At 42.9% G+C, this 20,493-nt stretch overlaps 1 protein-coding gene across 8 annotated transcripts in view; it reads right to left on the minus strand.

Annotated features, from left to right (window-relative positions):
* The window catches only part of SLF1 (SMC5/6 complex localization factor 1), a 61,056-nt gene that overhangs the window by 35,746 nt on the left and 4,817 nt on the right, over positions 1-20,493 (minus strand). For 4 of the 8 annotated variants that reach the window (XM_020793251.3, XM_072992532.2, XM_020793246.3 and 1 more), the window contains exons 2-4: positions 19,763-19,879; positions 19,482-19,557; positions 12,689-12,932 (exon numbers count right to left, since the gene is read on the minus strand). In XM_020793251.3, coding sequence (XP_020648910.3) covers positions 12,689-12,932; positions 19,482-19,557; positions 19,763-19,879 — 437 coding nt within the window. Of the gene's footprint in view, positions 1-12,688; positions 12,933-19,481; positions 19,558-19,762; positions 19,880-20,085; positions 20,312-20,493 lie in introns of those variants that run through there. The other 4 variants (XM_020793248.3, XM_020793247.3, XM_072992531.2 and 1 more) reach the window with 3 other exon arrangements.

Here is a 20,493-nt window from a genome sequence, read left to right on the forward strand (position 1 = left end):
CCTCTTTTTCCACTTTTACTTCTGCGGACGGCACACTCTTATTCTCCACACCTTCACAGGGCTTCCCTTCACCATGGGCCCCTCCCCCTTGCTGCAATTTCTTCCCTTTTATTCTCAAATCCAGCTCCTTTCGCTTAGCCTCAAACTCAGCCCTGATCTGTAAAATTTCTTCCTCAGCCCTAGCTTTTATCTCTTTTACTTTTTCTTCAGTCTCATCTCTGATTTCTTTTAATTTAATGTCTTTTTGCTGATTATATTTTTCAAGATCTTGGTCACTTTGTCTGACCTGAGCCTCATACTTTTCTCTTTCCGCAATTTCTTCAACTGATAAGTTGTTATTTTTCTTATTTAGGAATGTTAATTTTAATTGTGCCATTCTAACTCTGTGTTCCAGTTCCATCTCTTCTATCCTCATGGCCATTCCCCTTTTCTTGGCATCTGCCTCTGCCTGACTGATTTCAGCTCTTTCTCTGGCCTCCCTATCCAATTGTCTCATTCTAAATTCATGCTGTTGGGCTAGGAGCATTTTTCTCAGTTCTAAGGTCTGTTCTCCCGTGCTGTCACCCTGCACTGAGCCAAATTCATCCTCAGAACCTTGGTCAACCTGGGGGTCTTTCACTTCACCCATTTCTGCCATCTGGCTTCGAGTCAAGGGCATAATCCCCCCTCAGAACAGGCTGCTTTAAAAAGTCAAGCCTCAAAATAAAACGACCACTTTTTTTTTCTTTTGCCTCAGAACCAGCTTTCCCTATAGATTGCTGCTGTCCTTCAGCACTACTTGCAACTGTAGCGAGTTAGAGTCTACCCCCCTCTGCTGGGCCTCTCAGCAGGCAGGCTAAATCACTGTTACTATACAGTTTTGCCTCAGCTTTTTTTCCCGCCAAAAACAGGCTGCCTCAGAGCACCCTAATCTAGTCTCCCCAGTTGGCACGTTCTTCTACTAGCGCACCTCCCCGTGAGGTACACCTAGAAGATTACCTACGCGCCTCAGATTGTCCCTGACTAGACCCCCCTTGCTCTGGGCACACTTGCCAAGGCTTTGCTGGACCGCTGGACAACTGGACCAGTCGTATCCCACACGCTGGACACCAATCAATGTGACAAACCCAGACCTACTGGGATCTGCCACACGTTAACTAAGCTGCCACCAACCATTCCCTATAAGAAGTCACACTGACCAGGGATGGATTTTCAACAAATAAAAGAATAAGGTTTATTTAAAACAACACACAGGGAAAATAAAATGATCAGTTGAATAAGATATAGTAACGTGGCTTTGTCTCACTCATACATGCACACAGTTTGGTTCACACAGAACACTTAACTTGAAGCACAGACCCTGAACCTATCAGTTCTGGCTAACCAACAGACACCTGAACCTATCAGGTTGGTACTCTGACACACAGTAGTACCCTGTCTGACACACAGACTCCCACACCAGCTTCTTCTTCCCAGCTGCTGCTTCGTCACATCCCAGCGTCTCCTCTTCTCCACACAGGCTTCACATATATATACAGTACAGCCCCTCCTCCTGATGTCCCGCCTTCCACTCCCCATAGGATGGAACATTCCCTCCAAACCCATGACAGACAGGTAACATCAGTGCTGTATGTAACAGGTACCACTCCCCATGGTCATCTCTAGTTGGATACCGAGATGGTTTGGGATAATAGTAAAATTCCCTGTGCGAAGGGGGATAGTGGACTGGAGAAAGGTTTCGTCTCTTTGTCCTATGTTTGTTGAAAGAGTGATGTGACGACTCCGAGCCAGAGACCTGAATAGGTATGGCCCACCCTGATGATCTAGGGCTTGAATGGTCCAAGGCCAGGCTGGAATGAACATCAGCCAGATAGATAGGGCAGTACTCGGCGAAAGGCTAGCAATGGAGGCTGCAGCCTGAGCCAGTATTAGAGCTGGGTCATCGCTATCCGAGATTGAGCCAGGGAAATCTCTAGATGACTCCTCGAGGATGGGTGATGGGAGCACCAGTTAAGGTGATCTATTTGAGTTGATTTTGTAGGCTTCTTAGTTTTCTTAGGTTTAGATTTATTGTCCCTTTTCTTAGATGAGTCATCGGGACGGGTTGGAGCTTTCGACGTGGAGGTCAAGCTTGACTTCAAAGGGTCCTTTTGTCGAGGTCACGGAGTTGTCGGGCTCGATACTGGGCGAGAGTTTCTTGACGTTCTCGATGCGAAGTTGGGAGAGGTTGCCGGATCCATGGAGGTCGGATTAAGAGACCTTTCCCAAAGGTAGAATCAAAGCCTTTGTAGGTGTAGTTTTAAAGCAGGTTTAGTAAGCTTTTTGCACTCAGGGCAGGAGTGTGTTTGGTGTTGTTCTCCTAAGCAGAATAGGCAATGGTCGTGACCACCGGTAAGCGAGATCTTATTCGTGCAAAGCACGCACGGTTTGAAGGACCCTGGGGGGGCATAAAAGCTAGGAGAAAGGGGAAGGGAAAGGTGGCAGAAAGAAAACAAGTGGAGTAGATAAAAGAAAAAAAGCGTATAACGTACAGGGGAAAGTCCATTAAAAAGATTATTGAAAATATGGAATAAATAATTGAAAATAGCCAAATTGGTTTAAGGGATTGATCTCAGTAATCGCCCTAACGTTCCGAAAGAAGTCGAACCAAAGCGGCTGCAAAAAGGAGCTGAGGGGACTTTTGAAAGGCGGAGCATGTGCTCCACAAGGGATTGTCCTACTAATCACATGTCTTTAAGCTCTAGAACAGTGGTGTCGAACTGTGTCCCTCCAGATGTTCTTGGACTTCAACTCCCAGAAGCCTTCACCACCACCTCTGCTGGCCAGGATTTCTGGGAGTTGAAGGCCAAGAACATCTGAAGGGCCACAGTTCGACACCACTGCTCTAGAACAACAGAATGTGTCTATCTCCAGACTAGATCATATGGAAAGCTCTTTAATCTCTCTAGACTGAGAACAAACACCAAAGTCCAGCTGAAATGCATGTGGGTCTTTCTCTTTGCCGATGATGCAGCCATTGTTGCTCACCCTGCTGAAGACCCCCAACAACTCATGAATCATTTTAGCAAGGCCTGCCAAGACTTTGGACTAACAATCAGCCTGAAGAAAAAACAAGTCATGGACCAGGGCGTGGACTAACCTCCCTCTATTACCATCCCCACACATGAATTGGAGGTTGTTCATGACTTTGTGTACCTTGGCTCAACGATCTCTGACACTCTCTCCCTAGATGTCGAGCTGGATAAACGCATTGGCAAAGCAGCTACCATGTTCTCTACACTCACAAAGAGAGTATGGCTCAATAAGAAGCTGACGACATATAACAAGATCCAGATCTATAGAGCCTGTGTCCTGAGTACACTCCTGTACTGCAATGAGTCCTGGACCCTTTCTTCACGGCAGGAGAGGAAGCTGAACACCTTCCATATGCGTTGCCTCTGACGGATTTTTGGTATCATCTGGCAGGACAAAGTTCCAAATAGAGAAGTCCTAGAATGAGCTGGAATTTTTAGCATGTATACATTAATGAAACAGTGACATCTACGTTGGCTTGGGCATGTCGTGAGAATGGCTGATGGTCGGATTCCAAAAGATCTCCTGTATGGAGAATTAATGCAGGGAAATCGCCCCAGAGGGAGACCACAGCTGCGATACAAGGATATCTGCAAGCAGGATCTGAAGGACTTAGGAATGGACCTCAACAGATGGGAAATCCTGACATCTGAGCGTTCAGCCTGGAGGCAGGCATTGCATGATGGCCTCTCCCAATTTGAGGAGACCCTTGTCCAGCAGGCCAAGGCAAAGAGGCAGTTACAAAAGCAGCAAAACTAGGGAGCTGGACAGGGGACAGACTGTATTTGTCTTCAGGGTGGAAGGGATTTTTCACTCTCGAATTGGCTTTCTCAACCACACTAGACGCTGTTCCAAGTCCTCCATACAGAGCACGTTACCATAGTTTCTCGAGACTGAAGGATGCCTAATCTAAAGCTCTAGAAACTTCCAAGACGTCCTGAGCAGGCGCAGAACAACCCATTTGTGTGCATTCACAGAGGCCACGACGAAGAACAGAAATAATCAAAGCACCTTGATTCCTGCTTTCCAACTCCACTTTCTTGGGAGGAAAGTGCTTTCCTCCACCAGTTTCTTTGCAAAAAGTAGAGAGGGAAAGCAGGAATCCACTTTGATGATTCTTGCTTTCCCTCTCCACTTTCTTGTGAGGAAAGTGTTTTGCCCCTCCACTTTCTTTGTAAAAAGTGGAGGGGAAAAGCAGGAATCATCAAAGCGCTTTGATTCCTGCCTTCCCCCTCCACTTTATTTCAAAGAAAGAAATTTTGTGTTAGAAAAGTATTCTAATACATGGAAAAATACAGTATATAAAATAGGAGTAAAGAACACAAGTATGAAAATAAAGAACCTAAGTTCAAAAATAAATTAAATTAAATTAAAACAATCAATATAAGGAAGTGAGAACAATTATTGGCTAAAGAATGCTTGTGTAAGCAAATAAGTTTTCAGCTGGCATTTTAAGAAGAACACAAATTCTGTCTTTTGAACTACCAATTGAAGAGAGTTTCAAAATATTGCCGAATTATATTCTATAACTGAACAATCAGTAAATCCTTAGTGGAACTTCTCAGTGGCCAGCTGGGAATATATAGGAAACAGTACAGTGGTGTCCCACTTGACACTTACTCAGCATGACGTCAAAATTGCTTTACGATGAGTTTTTTGCAATCTCTATTGCGATCGCAAAACAATGGTTCTAATGGTTTTTTTTGTTTGATGTCGATTAGGAGCCTGCTTCGCGAACCGTTTGTTTGCTAAACGATGATTTTTCCGGCTCCACAAAATGGCTTCCCTTTGTGAAATGGCTTCCCTCCCTTCTCAAAATGGGTGCTTTCTGGACCCCTGCTTCGGAAGACAGCATTTTAAAATAGCTGATCAGCGGTTCTCTATGGGCAATCTTCGCTGGACGATGAGGTATTTCCCCAATGGAACGCATTGACTGGTTTTCAATGCATTCAATGGTTTTTCGCTTGGCAATGATTTCGCTTAACAGCGATTTTCCTGGAATGGATTATCGTCGTTAAGCGGGGCACCACTGTATTCTGCTAAGTGTCCTAATTACAAGGAGCAATGGGGATTTATTGTATATGTGTCAACAACAAAACTGTGAACATGACTTTGCAACCTGTGCCAATCTTCTAGCAGAGAGAAATCTATAGCCTGGTGCGGGTATCCTAGCTTCTGCATTATACCTTTGGGGGCAAGGAGCACAAGCTTACCATATACAACTGATCTACCCAGATTTTAGTAATACAGGACAGGTCCTCACCCTCATCCACAACTATATCATAGATTAATGTGGTCTTGTTACACATCAACCAGCATAACCAGGGCAGGGTAGCCAAGCTACCACAGATTTTCTGGATAGCAGATGAAGGGACTGTAACCTATTCAGGCCTATTTAATTTCAATACCATCCTTTCCACTGTGTCATACCATCACCTATCTACCAATCTTATAGTATGTTTGGCTGGTATCTTCCTCTTATGGTCCAACAAAGTGCACACACTAAAGCTTTCCACAACCACATTGATTCTGATAGCAGGTGAGAGCAAGTTGCAAAGATGTACTGATTACAGTAAAGTAGGCCAATGACAAGAAGCACTTCCCATCCCTTGCCAATTGGATGAATGCAACTCATCCACAATATTAATCTGAGTCTTATTTGGGGATCATATATGCCAGAGCCTCCTCCATATGAGCTCTTATTTTCAGGCAGGGTCACAGAGCTATATTAAACCCAGCACCCATTCAATCGCACCTTCCTCTCCCTCATATCTCCATTAAGTGGTCAACTTCTTTCCTGTTGTGTCTTGTCACCCAAAGCAGCAACAGCACTTGGATGATTATTGCCCATCTCAGGGCCAGTTCTCAGAAGCTGTTTCCTCCTGTAGTTCTTCTACTCAAAGCCACCAACTTTCATACCAGTTATCAATAGATTGCTAGAGACAGGAAGTGGGGTGGAGGAAGAGTCTGTGACAAACCCAGACCTACTGGGATATGCCACACGTTTACTAAGCTGCCACCAACCATTCCCTTTAATAAGTCACACAGACCAGGGATGGATTTTCAACAAATAAAAGAATAAGGTTTATTTAAAACAACACACAGGGAAAATAAAATGATCAGGTGAATAAGATTTAGTAACGTGGCTTAGTTTCACTCATACATACACACAGTTTGGTTCCCACAGAACACTTAACTTGAAGCACAGACCCTGAACCTATCAGTTCTGGCTAACCAACAGACACCTGAACCTATCAGGTTGGTACTGACACACAGTAGTACCCTGTCTGACACACAGACTCCCACACCAGCTTCTTCTTCCCAGCTGCTGCTTCTTCACATCCCAGCGTCTAAACTTCTCCACACACGCATCACATATATATACAGTACAGCCCCTCCTCCTGATGTCCCGCCTTCCACTCCCCATAGGATGGAACTTTCCCTCCAAACCCATGACAGACAGGTAACATCAGTGCTGTATGTAACACCTCCCCTCTTTATAAGTTGTTTTGTAGGGGGAAAGCTAACGTGCTTTTTCCCAAAAAACAACCTGGACCCAAAACACACAACAACAGTTATACATACCATATCATACTTACTTATACTTACATTCTAAGTTAACCATAGCAATTAGGCATTTAAACATTTACCATATACATTACATCAATTTACCTTTATTCATACAAACCAAATTCAAAAAATAGGTACATTTAACTTTTTGTCATCAATATATACACATAGTCCATGTTCTTTCGCCGTCTTCAATCTTCAGGTCTTCTTGACAAGGCGTCAGCAACACAGTTCACTGACCCTCTGACCACCTTCACTTCAAAGTCATAGTCTTGCAGATTTAAAGCCCACCTCATAAGTTTACTATTGTGGGTTTTCATTGTCTTTAACCATTGCAGTGGTGAATGGTCAGTGCCCAGAACAAAATGTCTTCCCCAGATGTAAGGCTTGGCCTTCTGGATCGCGTAGACTATGGCCAAACACTCCTTCTCCACGGTTGCCAAATGTCTCTCACTTTTTTGAAGTTTCCTACTCAGGTAGGACACTGGATGCTGGTCACCATTCTCATCCTCCTGGCACAGAACTGCTCCTACCCCGCTGTTAGACGCATCGGTGTAGATGATGAACTCCCTGTCGAAGTCTGGAGCACGCAGCACTGGATAGTTGATGAGCGCCTGCTTCAACCTCTGGAACGCCTCCTCACAGTCGCTGGTCCACGGGATGCGGTCATCAGCCTTCTTCCTCGTCAGATCGGTCAGCGGAGCCGCAATCTCGCTAAACCTCGGGATGAACTTTCTGTAGTAGCCCACCAACCCAAGAAATGATTTGACTTTTTTCTTGGTGTTGGGTCTGGGCCAATCACGAACAGCTTCTATTTTGGCCTCCAGGGGTTTTATCACGCTTCCCCCTACCATGTGACCCAAGTATTTTATTTCTGGGCTACCCAGCTGACACTTGCCCTCTTTGCAGGGCCTAGGCCAAAGCACCTCCTCCCCTGGGTCAAAGTGCCTCTCCCTGGCTTCCTGGTCATCCCAAACTTTCTTTTTGACCTTTTGAGCTTGCAGGGTCTCTACTGCTAGCTCTAAGTTTCTCTTTAGGTCCTTCCTTAAAGAGTCTATATATGTCACAACGTCTTGTGGGTCATCCTGGGTGATCTGCTCCCAATCCTGCTTGATCAAATCACGGGGCCCTTTCACCCTTCTCCCAAATAAAAGTTCAAATGGACTGAACCCGGTACTGGCTTGTGGCACTGATCGATAAGCAAACAAAAGGGATTGCAGCTTCTGGTCCCAATTGTTTGGATTCTCTGCCAAGTAAGCCCTAATCATGCGCATCAGAGTCCCATTGAACTTCTCAGTTAACCCATTACTTTCTGGGTGATAGGCAGTGGTTTCCTTGTGCTTAATTCCACAGATTTGCCATAAGCGTTTCATGAGCTTTGATGTAAATGATGCTCCCAAATCTGTGATTATTTCTGAGGCAAATCCCATCCTGGACATATACCCCACCAAGGCATCTGCCACTGTGTTAGTTTCAATGTTAGTCAAGGGTATGGCTTCAGGGTACCTCGTGGCATGGTCCACCATGGTGAGAATGAACCTGTTCCCCCTCTTTGTGGCCTTGGGCAAAGGTCCCACAATATCCACCCCTATGTATTTGAACGGAGTGTCAATCACAGGCAAAGGGCACAACTTTGCTTTGGTCCTATCGCGGCTATTCCCCTGCCTTTGACACACATCACATTGTTTACAGAACTCCCTGATCTGTTTTCCTATGTCAGGCCAGTAGAAATTCTGTGTGATTCTCTGCTGTGTTTTGTTCACCCCTAAGTGCGCAGCAAACATGTCAGAGTGCCCCCTTTGTAAGATCATGGGGCGATACTTTTCAGGCACCACCAGCTGACTTCTGATCCCATCTCCCCCTTTTGAGATATTCCTCAGGGTCTCTCTATATAAAATCCCCTTTTTCTCCAGAAATCTCACTGGGGTTTCAGGTGTTAGCTGGGCGTCAGTCACCTGTTCAAAACACTTTTGGAGAGTGGCGTCTGCCTTTTGCTCTTGTCCCAATCTGCTGTCTGTGGTTAAGGTTTCCACCACAGCTTCTGAACTCCCCCCACCTGCTTCCGTCTCTGGCTCATCATTACCCCCCTGAACTGTCCCCGTGGTGGCTTGTGAACGTGTAATCACTAGCACCCGTTTCACATGTTCAGCCAGGTCATTTCCCACGAGCACGGCTGCTGGCAGAGTCGATGAAATTGCTAGCCGCCAAACTCCCCTCCAGCCTTGAAAGTTGACAGGTACCTCCGCGACTGGCAGTGAGATTACCTGCCCCTCAATCCCTGCCACCTTCATGCTCTCATTTGGGATTACATACTCCCTAGGAATAATATCTGGATGGCACAGGGTCACCTGAGAACAAGTGTCCCGCAGCCCCCGATACTGATGGCCAAGTATTCCTACGTCCACCCCTGCTGTCTCAAACAACTGAGAATCTGTTCTCACCAGCAGGCAGCGCCTGACCTCTACAAGAGGACCATTTTCCTCAGCCTGATCAGCAGATGTAGCTGTTCCAGATTGAGTAGCCATGGTAACAGGCTCCCTCAGTGACAATGAGCCTTGCTCTTTCTGGACACAGAACACAGCTTTTGGCTTGGTTCCACTCGAATCCTGAGGCACAATTCCTTTTAGCTGCTTTAATTTCTCACACTCTGAGATTAGATGACCCTTTCCCTGACAGAAATAACATTTTCTGGTGTATTTTGATTCTCTCTCATCTTGTTTTGGTTTTCCCTCCAAAATCTGAGGTCTTGGTTTCATGTCTGAGGGCTTCCCTTCACCATGGGCCCCTCCCCCTTGCTGGCTTTTCCCTGGTCCCTGAGAGTACTTGCTGTAGGTTTCTTTAGGTTTTCCCACAGATTTCCCCTCACCCAAGGGCTTTCTTATTTGGGAAATAAAATCTGCGATCTCGGCTGCTTCTGCCACAGATTTTGGTTTCCTTTCCCTCACCTGGAATTTCAGTTCCCCATGCAGGACTGAATAGAACTGTTCCAGCGCTATCAAGTCTTTGAGCTGCTGAAAGGTCTCTGTCCCCTCCTGAGATAGCCATTTCTCTAGCAGCCTCACCAATTGAGCCCCCACTTGGGTAAAAGTCTGCTCTGGTTTCTTTGTGAGGGACCTGAATCTTTGCCTCAGCTGTTCCGCATTTATCCCATGTCTTGCAAACACCAGTTTTTTAAAATCTGCAAAATCTCTCATCAGTTCCTGTGGCATCTCTGAATAAACCTCAGCCAGGCTACCACTGATTAAAGATCGCATGATGGTCATCTTCTCAGTTTCCCTCACTGAGAAGTCCACAAACGCTCTTTCCACTAAGGAAAAGAACACCTCAGGACAATCTCCCTTGTGGTACACAGGGAATTTCTTCAGGTCAGCTTTAGACAATTGGCCTCCCTCAGAATCCCTATTGTTATTATTGTTCTGGTTCATCATTTCCAATTTCCTTAATTCAAACGCCATCCTTTCTTTTTCCAGAGCAATTTTCTCTCTCTCTCTCTCTAATTCAAATTGCCGTTGTTTCTCTCTTTCCTCCATTCTTTCTCTCTCTAATCTTTCCTCCATTTCCCTCACCCTCAGTTCATGCTGTTGGGCTAGGAGCAATTTTCTGAGTTCTGGGTTCTGCTCTCCTGTGCTGTCACCCTGCACTGAGCCAAATTCATCCTCAGAACCTTGGTCAACCTGGGGGTCTTTCACTTCACCCATTTCTGCCATTTGGCTTCGAGTCAAGGGCATAATCCCCCCCCAGAACAAGCTGCTTTAAAAAGTCAAGCCTCAAAATAAAACGACCACTTTTTTTTTCTCTTTTGCCTCAGAACCAGCTTTCCCTATAGATTGCTGCTGTCCTTCAGCACTACTTGCAACAGTTGCGAGCTAGAGTCTACCCCCCTCTGCTGGGCCTCTCAGCAGACAAGCTAGCTCACTGCTATTTCACAGTTTTGCCTCAGCTTTTTTCCCGCCAAAAACAGGCTGCCTCAGAGCTCCCTAATCTAGCCCCCAATCTGAGGTTACACGTTCTTCTACTAGTGCACCCCCCCGTGAGGTACACCTAGAAGATTACCTACGTGCTCTCAGATTGTCCCTGACTAGACCCCCCTTGCTCTGGGCACTCTTGCCAAGGCTTTGCTGGACCGCTGGACAACTGGACCAGTCGTATCCCACACGCTGGACACCAATCAATGTGACAAACCCAGACCTACTGGGATATGCCACACGTTTACTAAGCTGCCACCAACCATTCCCTTTAATAAGTCACACAGACCAGGGATGGATTTTCAACAAATAAAAGAATAAGGTTTATTTAAAACAACACACAGGGAAAATAAAATGATCAGGTGAATAAGATTTAGTAACGTGGCTTAGTTTCACTCATACATACACACAGTTTGGTTCCCACAGAACACTTAACTTGAAGCACAGACCCTGAACCTATCAGTTCTGGCTAACCAACAGACACCTGAACCTATCAGGTTGGTACTGACACACAGTAGTACCCTGTCTGACACACAGACTCCCACACCAGCTTCTTCTTCCCAGCTGCTGCTTCTTCACATCCCAGCGTCTAAACTTCTCCACACACGCATCACATATATATACAGTACAGCCCCTCCTCCTGATGTCCCGCCTTCCACTCCCCATAGGATGGAACTTTCCCTCCAAACCCATGACAGACAGGTAACATCAGTGCTGTATGTAACAGAGTCCACTGGCAAGTAACAACACAGGCTGCTCTATGTCAGCCTCCTCCTACAATGACATCCTTCTACACTCTTCCCTTGATACAAATCCAAACAATCACCCTGAATTGTTTCCGTATACCAATGGCTAGTGATGGTGCTTCTTCTCTACCATGAAAAACATAATAGATATGAAACCTTCACACAGCCTCTTAGAGTATGAGAAAATCAGGGGAACACACACAGTAGTGAAGAAGGGGCACCCAACATTTTTGACTTTTTCTTACATATCAAATACTGGAAGCTTCTAAGGAAGCCTATATAAGCTTGAAAACCAGGGAAGTGGGCTAATAAACTCACACTGGAAGGAAGGATAACAGTCTGAGTCACTGAGGAAGGACTCTAAAAGAGGACAGACTATGAATTACATTTACAAGGGTAAATTCTACCTTTGGCACCAGAACATACAATTGTCTTTTTCTACTGTACTCCCCTCACCATCAATCAGCTATCCTGTGGATGGGGTGGTGCTATGAAAAGAACTACAACACAGATATAGTCTTTTAAAAGAAATAGTGAAGGATAAACAAAAAAGGCAACCCTACTGAACTTGAATTCTGAAGCATGTACATTGAAAATAGAAAAACTGCTGTTACAAAGAAGAAATATACTTAATATTTCTGTTCTACTCAAACGATTTGTTAAATAAATAGCATATGCACTATACAAAGAAGCAAAAACACATGACAGAATATATAAGGCATGAACTCTAGGAATAAGAGAACATAATTTTCTGTCTCTACATGCATGCATCAGCAGTTATTTATCATATTTGTATCTCATACTTCCTCCAAAAAGTTCATGGCAGCACACATGTGATCATCTAATCTCACAGTCCTATGAAGCAGACAATACTTGGAGGTAATGATTTGTCTAAGTCGACCAACTGAGCATCTTCTAATAAGGAGATCTGAATCCATGTCTCTCTAGTTCAAGTCCAATATTTTACAATGTACCACACATTTTTTTTTGAAAACTCAGAATACTAAGCTGCTGAATGCAGAACATCACATTTTCTCTAAATGACAGCAATTTCTAAAAGAAAAATTAAAACTGCTATACTGTATGCCACATTATTTTCTTGGAAACAGGATGGAAGCGTTCTCTTTCATGCACAGATAAAAGGACTAGTCAAAATGCATAACATCACTAACAACAGCAGAGTTTTCCCTATACCACAATGTAACTTAAAGTTTAAAAAAACCCACCCTGTTCTAAGTAGCACTAGAGCAGATAGGCAATGGAACAGAGAAAGAGGGAGAAAAAACATGAAACTGTTTTCATTAAAATCACTGTAAATAATCTATGCATTACTTCAGTTTTAAACCCTCATCTTACCTTATCAAAGAATCCTTTCGTTTATGACCTCTTGTAATAAGGAGGACAACTTTCCATCTGTGGAAGGCTCCTACAGTACCAGACCGTGTCAGCTCTTCACGCCATCTTTTAGGTGCAGATTGCATTTGAAGTGAATAATGGGAGTCTTTTTCGATTTTATATCCCCATTCGTAAGATGTTTCATCAAGCCATCTGCCACTTTCAGCACTATTAATTATGTAGTCCTTGGTTAGTATCCACTTTCCTGGAAAGCAAATCAACTGTCATCCACAAAAGTTTTTTTTTTTGCAGACAAATGGCAATCAAATTAAGATCAAACTTCAAAATTAACAACAACCTCTAAGCATGCAGGAATTTTAAACTATTTCTGTAACACTAGTGCTATCCTTTTCTATAACATCAATGTGCTCTTCCAGACGGTTAAAAACCATAGTCTTATTTACAAGCAAGAATCATTCAATATAAAATATGGATAGATAATTATTTTATACACCATTCTAGTTAGCACTAATATTTAGAGCTTATGTATTACTTTCACAGTGGAGCATTGTGCATGTCTAGCCAGAATTAAGACCTACTGAATCTAATAAGACTTATTGTGCATACAATTGCAGTCTTAATCACTCTAAAGCACAAAAAGCATCTCTTCAGTGATGAACTCTCCACATTAAACACTAGAATTCAAAATTCATACAGATTCTGCATATAAGGACCAAAAGATAGTGCCAAACCAGTTCTAGTACATTCCTGCTCATGGATCTACTTTTAAAAAATCAAGTATATCTTTTATTCTGTGCTGACATATTTTGGGTAATTTCTCTAGGATTAATCAGAATTTGCATTTAGCTGAAAATACAATAGATCCACCTATATCCGGTTTGAAGGTATCCTCAATCTTCAAACTGTGAAGAAGAAATTACCCAAGATAAACCTTCCAACAAACTTCATAAAGAACAACTGTAGGACAATGAGTCCTCTAATTTTGAAGAACTATATAATAACAGATAATACAGAATTTTACAGATTACTTTATGGCATCTGTTACTGCTTATTTCCAATCTATTGGAAACACATCCTATGTCCATTATGTTAGCCTTTATATAATTTTTCAAATGTTATCAAATTTTTGCCTTCTCACAAACTGTTTTTCCATTGCATTCCAAGTTCATATTGATAGCAGCAACAGTATGCCCCTTTTATAGACATGAACAATGACATATTCATATTAAAGTAACTAAAATTCTGGTCTCAATCTATATCACCACACAGCAGATTGTGCTTCTGTACAGCAGCATTGTACCAGATGGTACTTCTATAGGTGCTAGTTTTGGATGCTAGCAATCATCTGATGAAAAGGGGTGAGGAGGTAAGAAGAAAGGTACAGTGGTGCCTCGCTAGAGATGATAATCCGTTCCACTGAAATTGCTGTTTAGCGAAATCATTGTTTAGCGAAAAGCATTTCCCCATTGGAATGCATTGAAACCTGTTTAATGCGTTCCAATGGGGAAGAATCGTCGTTGTCTAGCGAGGATCGGCCATAGGAAAGCCGCTTTGTGAACCACCAATCAGCTGTTTAAATCACTGTCTTGCAAAGCTTAGGTCCCGAAAACACCTGTTTTGCGAGTGCAGAGGGAGCTGTCAAAATTGTCATCTAACGAAAATCGGTTCGTGAAGCAGGGGCCAAATATTGTCCACCGAAATTCCCCCATAGGAGTCACTGTTTTGCGAATCGCTATAGCGATCGCAAAAAGTCAATTTCTAGCAAAAAAACTGTCATGCAGGGTAACTGTCTAGCGAGGCACCACTGTACTGTCAGTAACCACTATCCTGCATTTCTCAGCGAAAAAGCATGCGAGGACCATATAGTAGGGACCCAGAGTTGCGCACGAACACAGGAGCAAAGTTGTGTGCAAGAGAGGTAGAATCCTGCCTAGAAGAGATGAAAATTAGAAGGCACATTGCCTTAGTGTAAATCCCCCAGTAAGATTGTGGCCATTGTTATCTGAAAAGTTGTAAAAACACTATTACTAGATTTCAGTGAAAGCCTTCCAAACTGCTTTTTATTTATTTTTTTATTTACTTCATTAATTTATATAACACCTTTTTAGTGTAATGCAATATTCTGCAGTTCTACCACTGAGGTACAATTTTAACTCAGGCAATGTATTCGGACAGAAATGCTAGGCAGAGAACTGACATACTCTGCTTCTCAGTAGTAAATTCATTCCTACTCTAACCCTAATATTAGCTTCCTATACACAAAAATTCTCATGGGCTCATGTGAATGGGTTCATTTTCGAATTTTGACAACTCCTCACTTTGCGTGGGAAATATCACAGATGTCTTCTTAACTTTAACAACTTCTTCATTATTAGTTACAGGCAAATCAACATTATTCATGATAGGATCAAAAAAGCTTAACTCAGGCAACGTGCCATAACTATCCAACACACAGTCCCGAACACCATCCATTGAACTCACAGGGGTGCTGGGCCAAACTTCTCCACATCGGTTGGCTTCCGAAGGGGCGCGGTCAGCACTGCACAGATGGTGCCGCAGCATGGGTGCCGAGCCCAATCTCTTTCGGGAGGGGGGTATTGTATCGTGAATCTGGTCTAATTACCTGCTGGCCTCTCCCTTTATTCTTGGGGAAAACGATAACTGACCACTCTAACGTCTCATATTTTACCTCTCCTCCTTCTTTCGGGATGGGATCTGGTAGCAGCTCGCCTAACTTTAGGTTGGGGAAATCTCTCAGCAACTCCTGTGTCTTCACTCTCTCAACCTCGCCAGCTCCCTTTTCCGTTTCCATAACTCCAGCTCTACTTCAAACTGCCGCTCTCCCTGACTACTTATACTCTCCTCTCAAACTGACAGTTCCTGCTCCTCCCCTTTCTTACTCCTGCACTCTTCCACTAAATTCACTTCAAATTTCCCGCCTCATTCTGCTGTCTCCCTCTCTGCAGCTACGTTCTCCCATTGGTCCGCCTGTTCTTCTCCACTCTCGGGTTTTTCCCCACCCTCTTTTCTTTCATCCTCTTGGGACGGCACTCGCTTCTGGGCCACCTTCACAGCTCAGAAAACACCCGCAACACACTTAATGCAAACATGTTTGCCTTTTATTCTGGTAGATAAAGATAAGTCCTATATAACTTGATATTCTATGTTAGCTCCTATGGACACATTATAGAGAAGAGGTGTTGGCCTACAGATACACTGGCAAGAATCCTACTGTCCATTGGGTATTGGCACTGAAACAAAAACAGCACCTCACTGATGAGCCACAATTTGCCACCAAGACTTGTGTGATTTCCCTTATGCGGCAGTAAATCTGCAATAGGATTCTTATCACTGTAATATAAATGCAGTGGTGCCCCGCATAGCAACGATAATCCGTGCAGGAAAAATTGTCGCTATACGGATTCGTCGCTAGGTGAAAAAAAAAACCATAGGAATGCATTAAAACCCGTTTAATGCATTCCTATGGGCAAAAAACTCACCTTTAAGTGAAAATCCTCCATACGGCCGCCATTTTTGCTGCCCGGTAAGCGAGGAATCTGGGCGAAAACATGGCAGGCAGCCATTTTTTTTACCTGCCGGCCATTTTGGAACCGCCGATCAGCTGTTGGGAAATCATCGCTATGCGAAAATCGGTAAGCAAAACAGCTTACTGATCATCACAAAGCGGTATTTTCCCATTAGGAACATCGCAATGTGATCACAAAAAATTGTCGCTATGCGGATTCATCGTTAAACGGGGCACCCTTTAAGCGAGGCACCACTGTAATTAAGCAATCTAGTCTTCCTCAGAATCGGTACATTCACTGTTCCCCACTATCAAAATGCATATTTTCATGTCTTTAAAACTTATGAAATAAGGGGATTATTTTTAAAACTTGCATTGACATTTCTCATTATTGGCACCACCACCAATTGCAATATAATGCTAGGAAACATAGCTACAGTATAAATACTATAACTTTGTCACCAGCATTAGTGCTTTCCTCACCACTGTGTGTACAGTCATGTGAAAAAGTACATCCTCTTTGACTGCTATGGTTTTATGTATCAGGACATAATAAAAATAATTTGGTCCTTAGCAGGTCTGAAAATTGACATGCTAAGGACCAAATGAAAAACAACACATGACATTTTACACCGTCTCATGATGTATTTAACAAGGAATTAAGAGGCTAAGCAGCAGCTGGATGCTGCTAACCAAATGTCCTTGAGTATGATCAACAGCAAGTGTGACCACCTTTATAAAAACCAAAGTTTTAGCAGTTTGGTGGTTTGGAGCATTCAGGTGTGTGTTAACACAATGCTAAGGAGGAAACACATCAGCAACGATTGTAGAGAAGCAACTGTTGCTGCCCATCTGTCCAGGAAGGGTTACAAGGCCATTATTTTTTATTACATCCTGATACATAAAAGCATAGAATTCAAAGAGGGTGTACTTTATTTTTCATATGACTATATATGCTGTGAAGTTAGAACAAACTTATAAAACAAAATCTATCTAAGAGATTACAAAGGTCTTTTGTACACATAATAACTACAAACACCTCCTTAAAAAGAAAAATTAGCCTCAATAAAACAATGATGTCAGGAACTTGCTTTGGTCTTGACTCAGAAGAACTTGGTGAGATTTTGTCGACTGCTGGGAAAACAGCAAGGAGAGACTGCTATTATTTAAAGGTGGACACAAACTGCTGGTTTGGCAGTTCATTCTGGTTTGTTTACCCCGCAACAGGTGTTCAACAGTTTGGCACCCTGCCCCCACCAGCAGGAACCCACTCAAAAACCAACTTCTCAAGATATTTCTCAAACTTTAATCAAGGTGGTGACTAGCTACTGCTAGTGAAAAAAAAGAGAGGTATAGGTGGATGAAAACAATTTATAGCTGCTAAGAGCCAGGCATTCTACTTTGAACAATGTTTGTTGATTACAACATCTAATCAATAAATATACTAAAGATTTTCTGACAAGTTATATGTTGCTTTTATTGATCTTCAAGCCACATATTTTATTCCAACAATTGTTTATGGACAAAACTGACAAACTTAAGTAGATGTCCTGTACCTGTGGGGATTGGTTTCCAAGCCCCCCTGCAGATGCTGAAAACCACGGAAAATGGTGAATGACACTCCAGAAAAAAGTGTTGTTTTTGATTAAAACATAGTATGGTATTTGGCTCCCTCTAGTGGCCAGTTGTAGTAAATACATCATGAAAATATATATTTCTAGTTTTTTCTCCTAATATATTTTCAGACTATGGATAAGTGAAACTGTGGATACCACATCTCTGATTATTAGAGAGAATTAAAGATTTGCATATTCATATTTCTTTACAGGTCAGACTCGACACTTGAAGTCTACTGTCTAACACAGGGTCTCCAAACTTTTCACGTGGTAGGCCAAATAATATATTTGCAATTTTTTTCAGGCACGAAGTAACACCCACCTACCTACCCGTCCTCCTACACTCACACCCGTCTGGAAGGGCCAGATAAAAACGCCGGGCTGGCTGGATGTGCTCTCCAACTTATATACAAATGAATGACAGGATTGCAGTTCTTCCCAGAGTAGGTGGAAAAGTCATTTCAATAATACATTATGCAGATGATACAGTTCTAGTAGATTGCAAACAAACAGGGCTTAGAAGATTGCTCAAACAATTCAGTATGTATACTAAAAGAAATATCTTCAATGTAAATTATGAGAAAACCAAGATTGTGCTGTTTAACATAAGGTCTCACCCCACCATGGATAACAGATGGGAGGATATTAGAACTTGTATTTTACTTAAGTATCTTGGGTTGTTTTGCCAGTCGGGTTCTTGGACACCTCATACTAAGAGTATGTGATACAAGGATATCTGCAAGCGGGATCTGAAGGCCTTAGGAATAGACCTCAACAGATGGGAAACTCTGACATCTGAGCGTTCAGCCTGGAGGCAGGCGTTACATCACAGCCTCTCCCAATTTGAAGAGACCCTTGTCCAGCAGGCTAAGGCAAAGAGGAAGTCACAAAAGCAGCAAAACCAGGGAGCTGGACAGGGGACAGATTGGATTTGTCTTCAGTGTGGAAGAGATTGCAACTCTCGAATTGGCCTCATCAGCCACACTAGACGCTGTTCCAAGTCCTCCATACAGAGCACGTTACCATAGTCTTTTGAGATTGAAGGATGCCTACACACTAAGCGTCTTGTTTGGTAAACTTACATTCTATATAGAGGTAATAATTCTTGTGGGCTTGTTCCCTAGGCTGACTTGGGAACAGGGTGAAAACATGCACTCAGACACACAGTATGTTTTCAATGAAAAAATTATGTTATGTCACCTACCAATTATGAATAAAACAGAGTGTACAAGAATCCTCAAATATTTCCACCCTCTTGAAACAGATATTGTGGTTGAGCTATGGGTTCGTTATGGATTTTTTTTCCTCCTGAACATGCACATCAACTTTCTTTGAAACTTCTGGATTCCAGGATGTATTGAGTGCAATGCTAAATGCATACTGAGCATTACATTTGTCTTCTCCATTTTCTCTGGAATTGGATATAAGTGCTGAACTTTTCAACTTCAGATATGGAGTGTCATATGCTTACATTCCATGTTTAACTGTGATTGCTTAAATCAGCTACTGCATTCCCACTGACCATTTGTCTTATCAAATACAGTACAGTAGTAATTTAAAGGCAAGTTTATACTGTCCTTTTTAAAGCTTTAATGGCAGTTTTGTCCCTGCGCCATCTTGAAAGAATGAAGGTAGGGCATATTATACTTACCTGCTGCACAGGCTGCTAAGAACTTTTCACTCTTACAAGCTCGCTTTGCTATAAGGTGAGTGCAATTTCTGTATTGCTAACAACAAAGAAGGAATATATGTGTCACTAAAAAGTACACACACTTTAAAACATAAACTACAAAAGTGAATTTTGCTTCAAGTCAGGAATTCTCTTGCGGAAGTACTATATGCATCTCATATTAATTACATGAATACCATATGCTCGATAGTATTCTAGATCATAAACCTAGGTACACATAATGCATTTGTATTATCATTTACCTCAGTGTCTAAGAAAACGCAGTCTAGTTTCAAAAGCAATTCAACTAGGGTCTTTTTTTCCTGGTTCTTAAACCCTGTTAGTTGAATTATCTTGTGCTTCTGGATTCCACTTTCCATCTGTTTAAAAATGAGATATGCAACAATAAACATTACAAAATTAAACGCTGCTTATAGTCCCAAGTCATACAAACATTTATGCACTTCTCCAGTAATTCTTATGAAGTCATCTGAACCAGCCATGCCATGCATAACCAATCATCTTTCCACAATCAAGGATTATTGTTAAAGGAGTCACTAGATCTCTTAAAATTAAGGCGACTCACGCTTGATTTAATTTAAGACGAGATTCAAAGCAGCGTACACAACAAAACGGAGCTTTTAATCCTTGTTGCAGGAAAACGCCCCTTCCCCACTCAATCTAAGCGCTTCTCACTCCCACTTCCGAGGAAATGCACTTTAGATCAGCCAGCGAGTCGGGGGCTTAGCAGCTGACGAGGCTGCCGTTCACGGGCCCGCTCTCCTCAACCCGAGCCAAGCGTTCAGAAGCTCCTACAAAAAGCAAAAGATCACTGTGCAATGAACTACTTGGGAACATGCCGCGAAACACTCAGCAAGCCATCCTAGATGTATGGGGATTGCGCATCCTGCTACGCCGCTAGCGGAGTGCTAAGCGCGCGCTCCTCCGGGACGGGGAGGGAGGGAAGCAGGGAAAAGAGGGACGCGGGCTCCGA

This window comes from Pogona vitticeps, chromosome 2 (genome assembly GCF_051106095.1).
Source record: "Pogona vitticeps strain Pit_001003342236 chromosome 2, PviZW2.1, whole genome shotgun sequence".
In the NCBI taxonomy this organism is placed as follows: domain Eukaryota; kingdom Metazoa; phylum Chordata; class Lepidosauria; order Squamata; family Agamidae; genus Pogona; species Pogona vitticeps.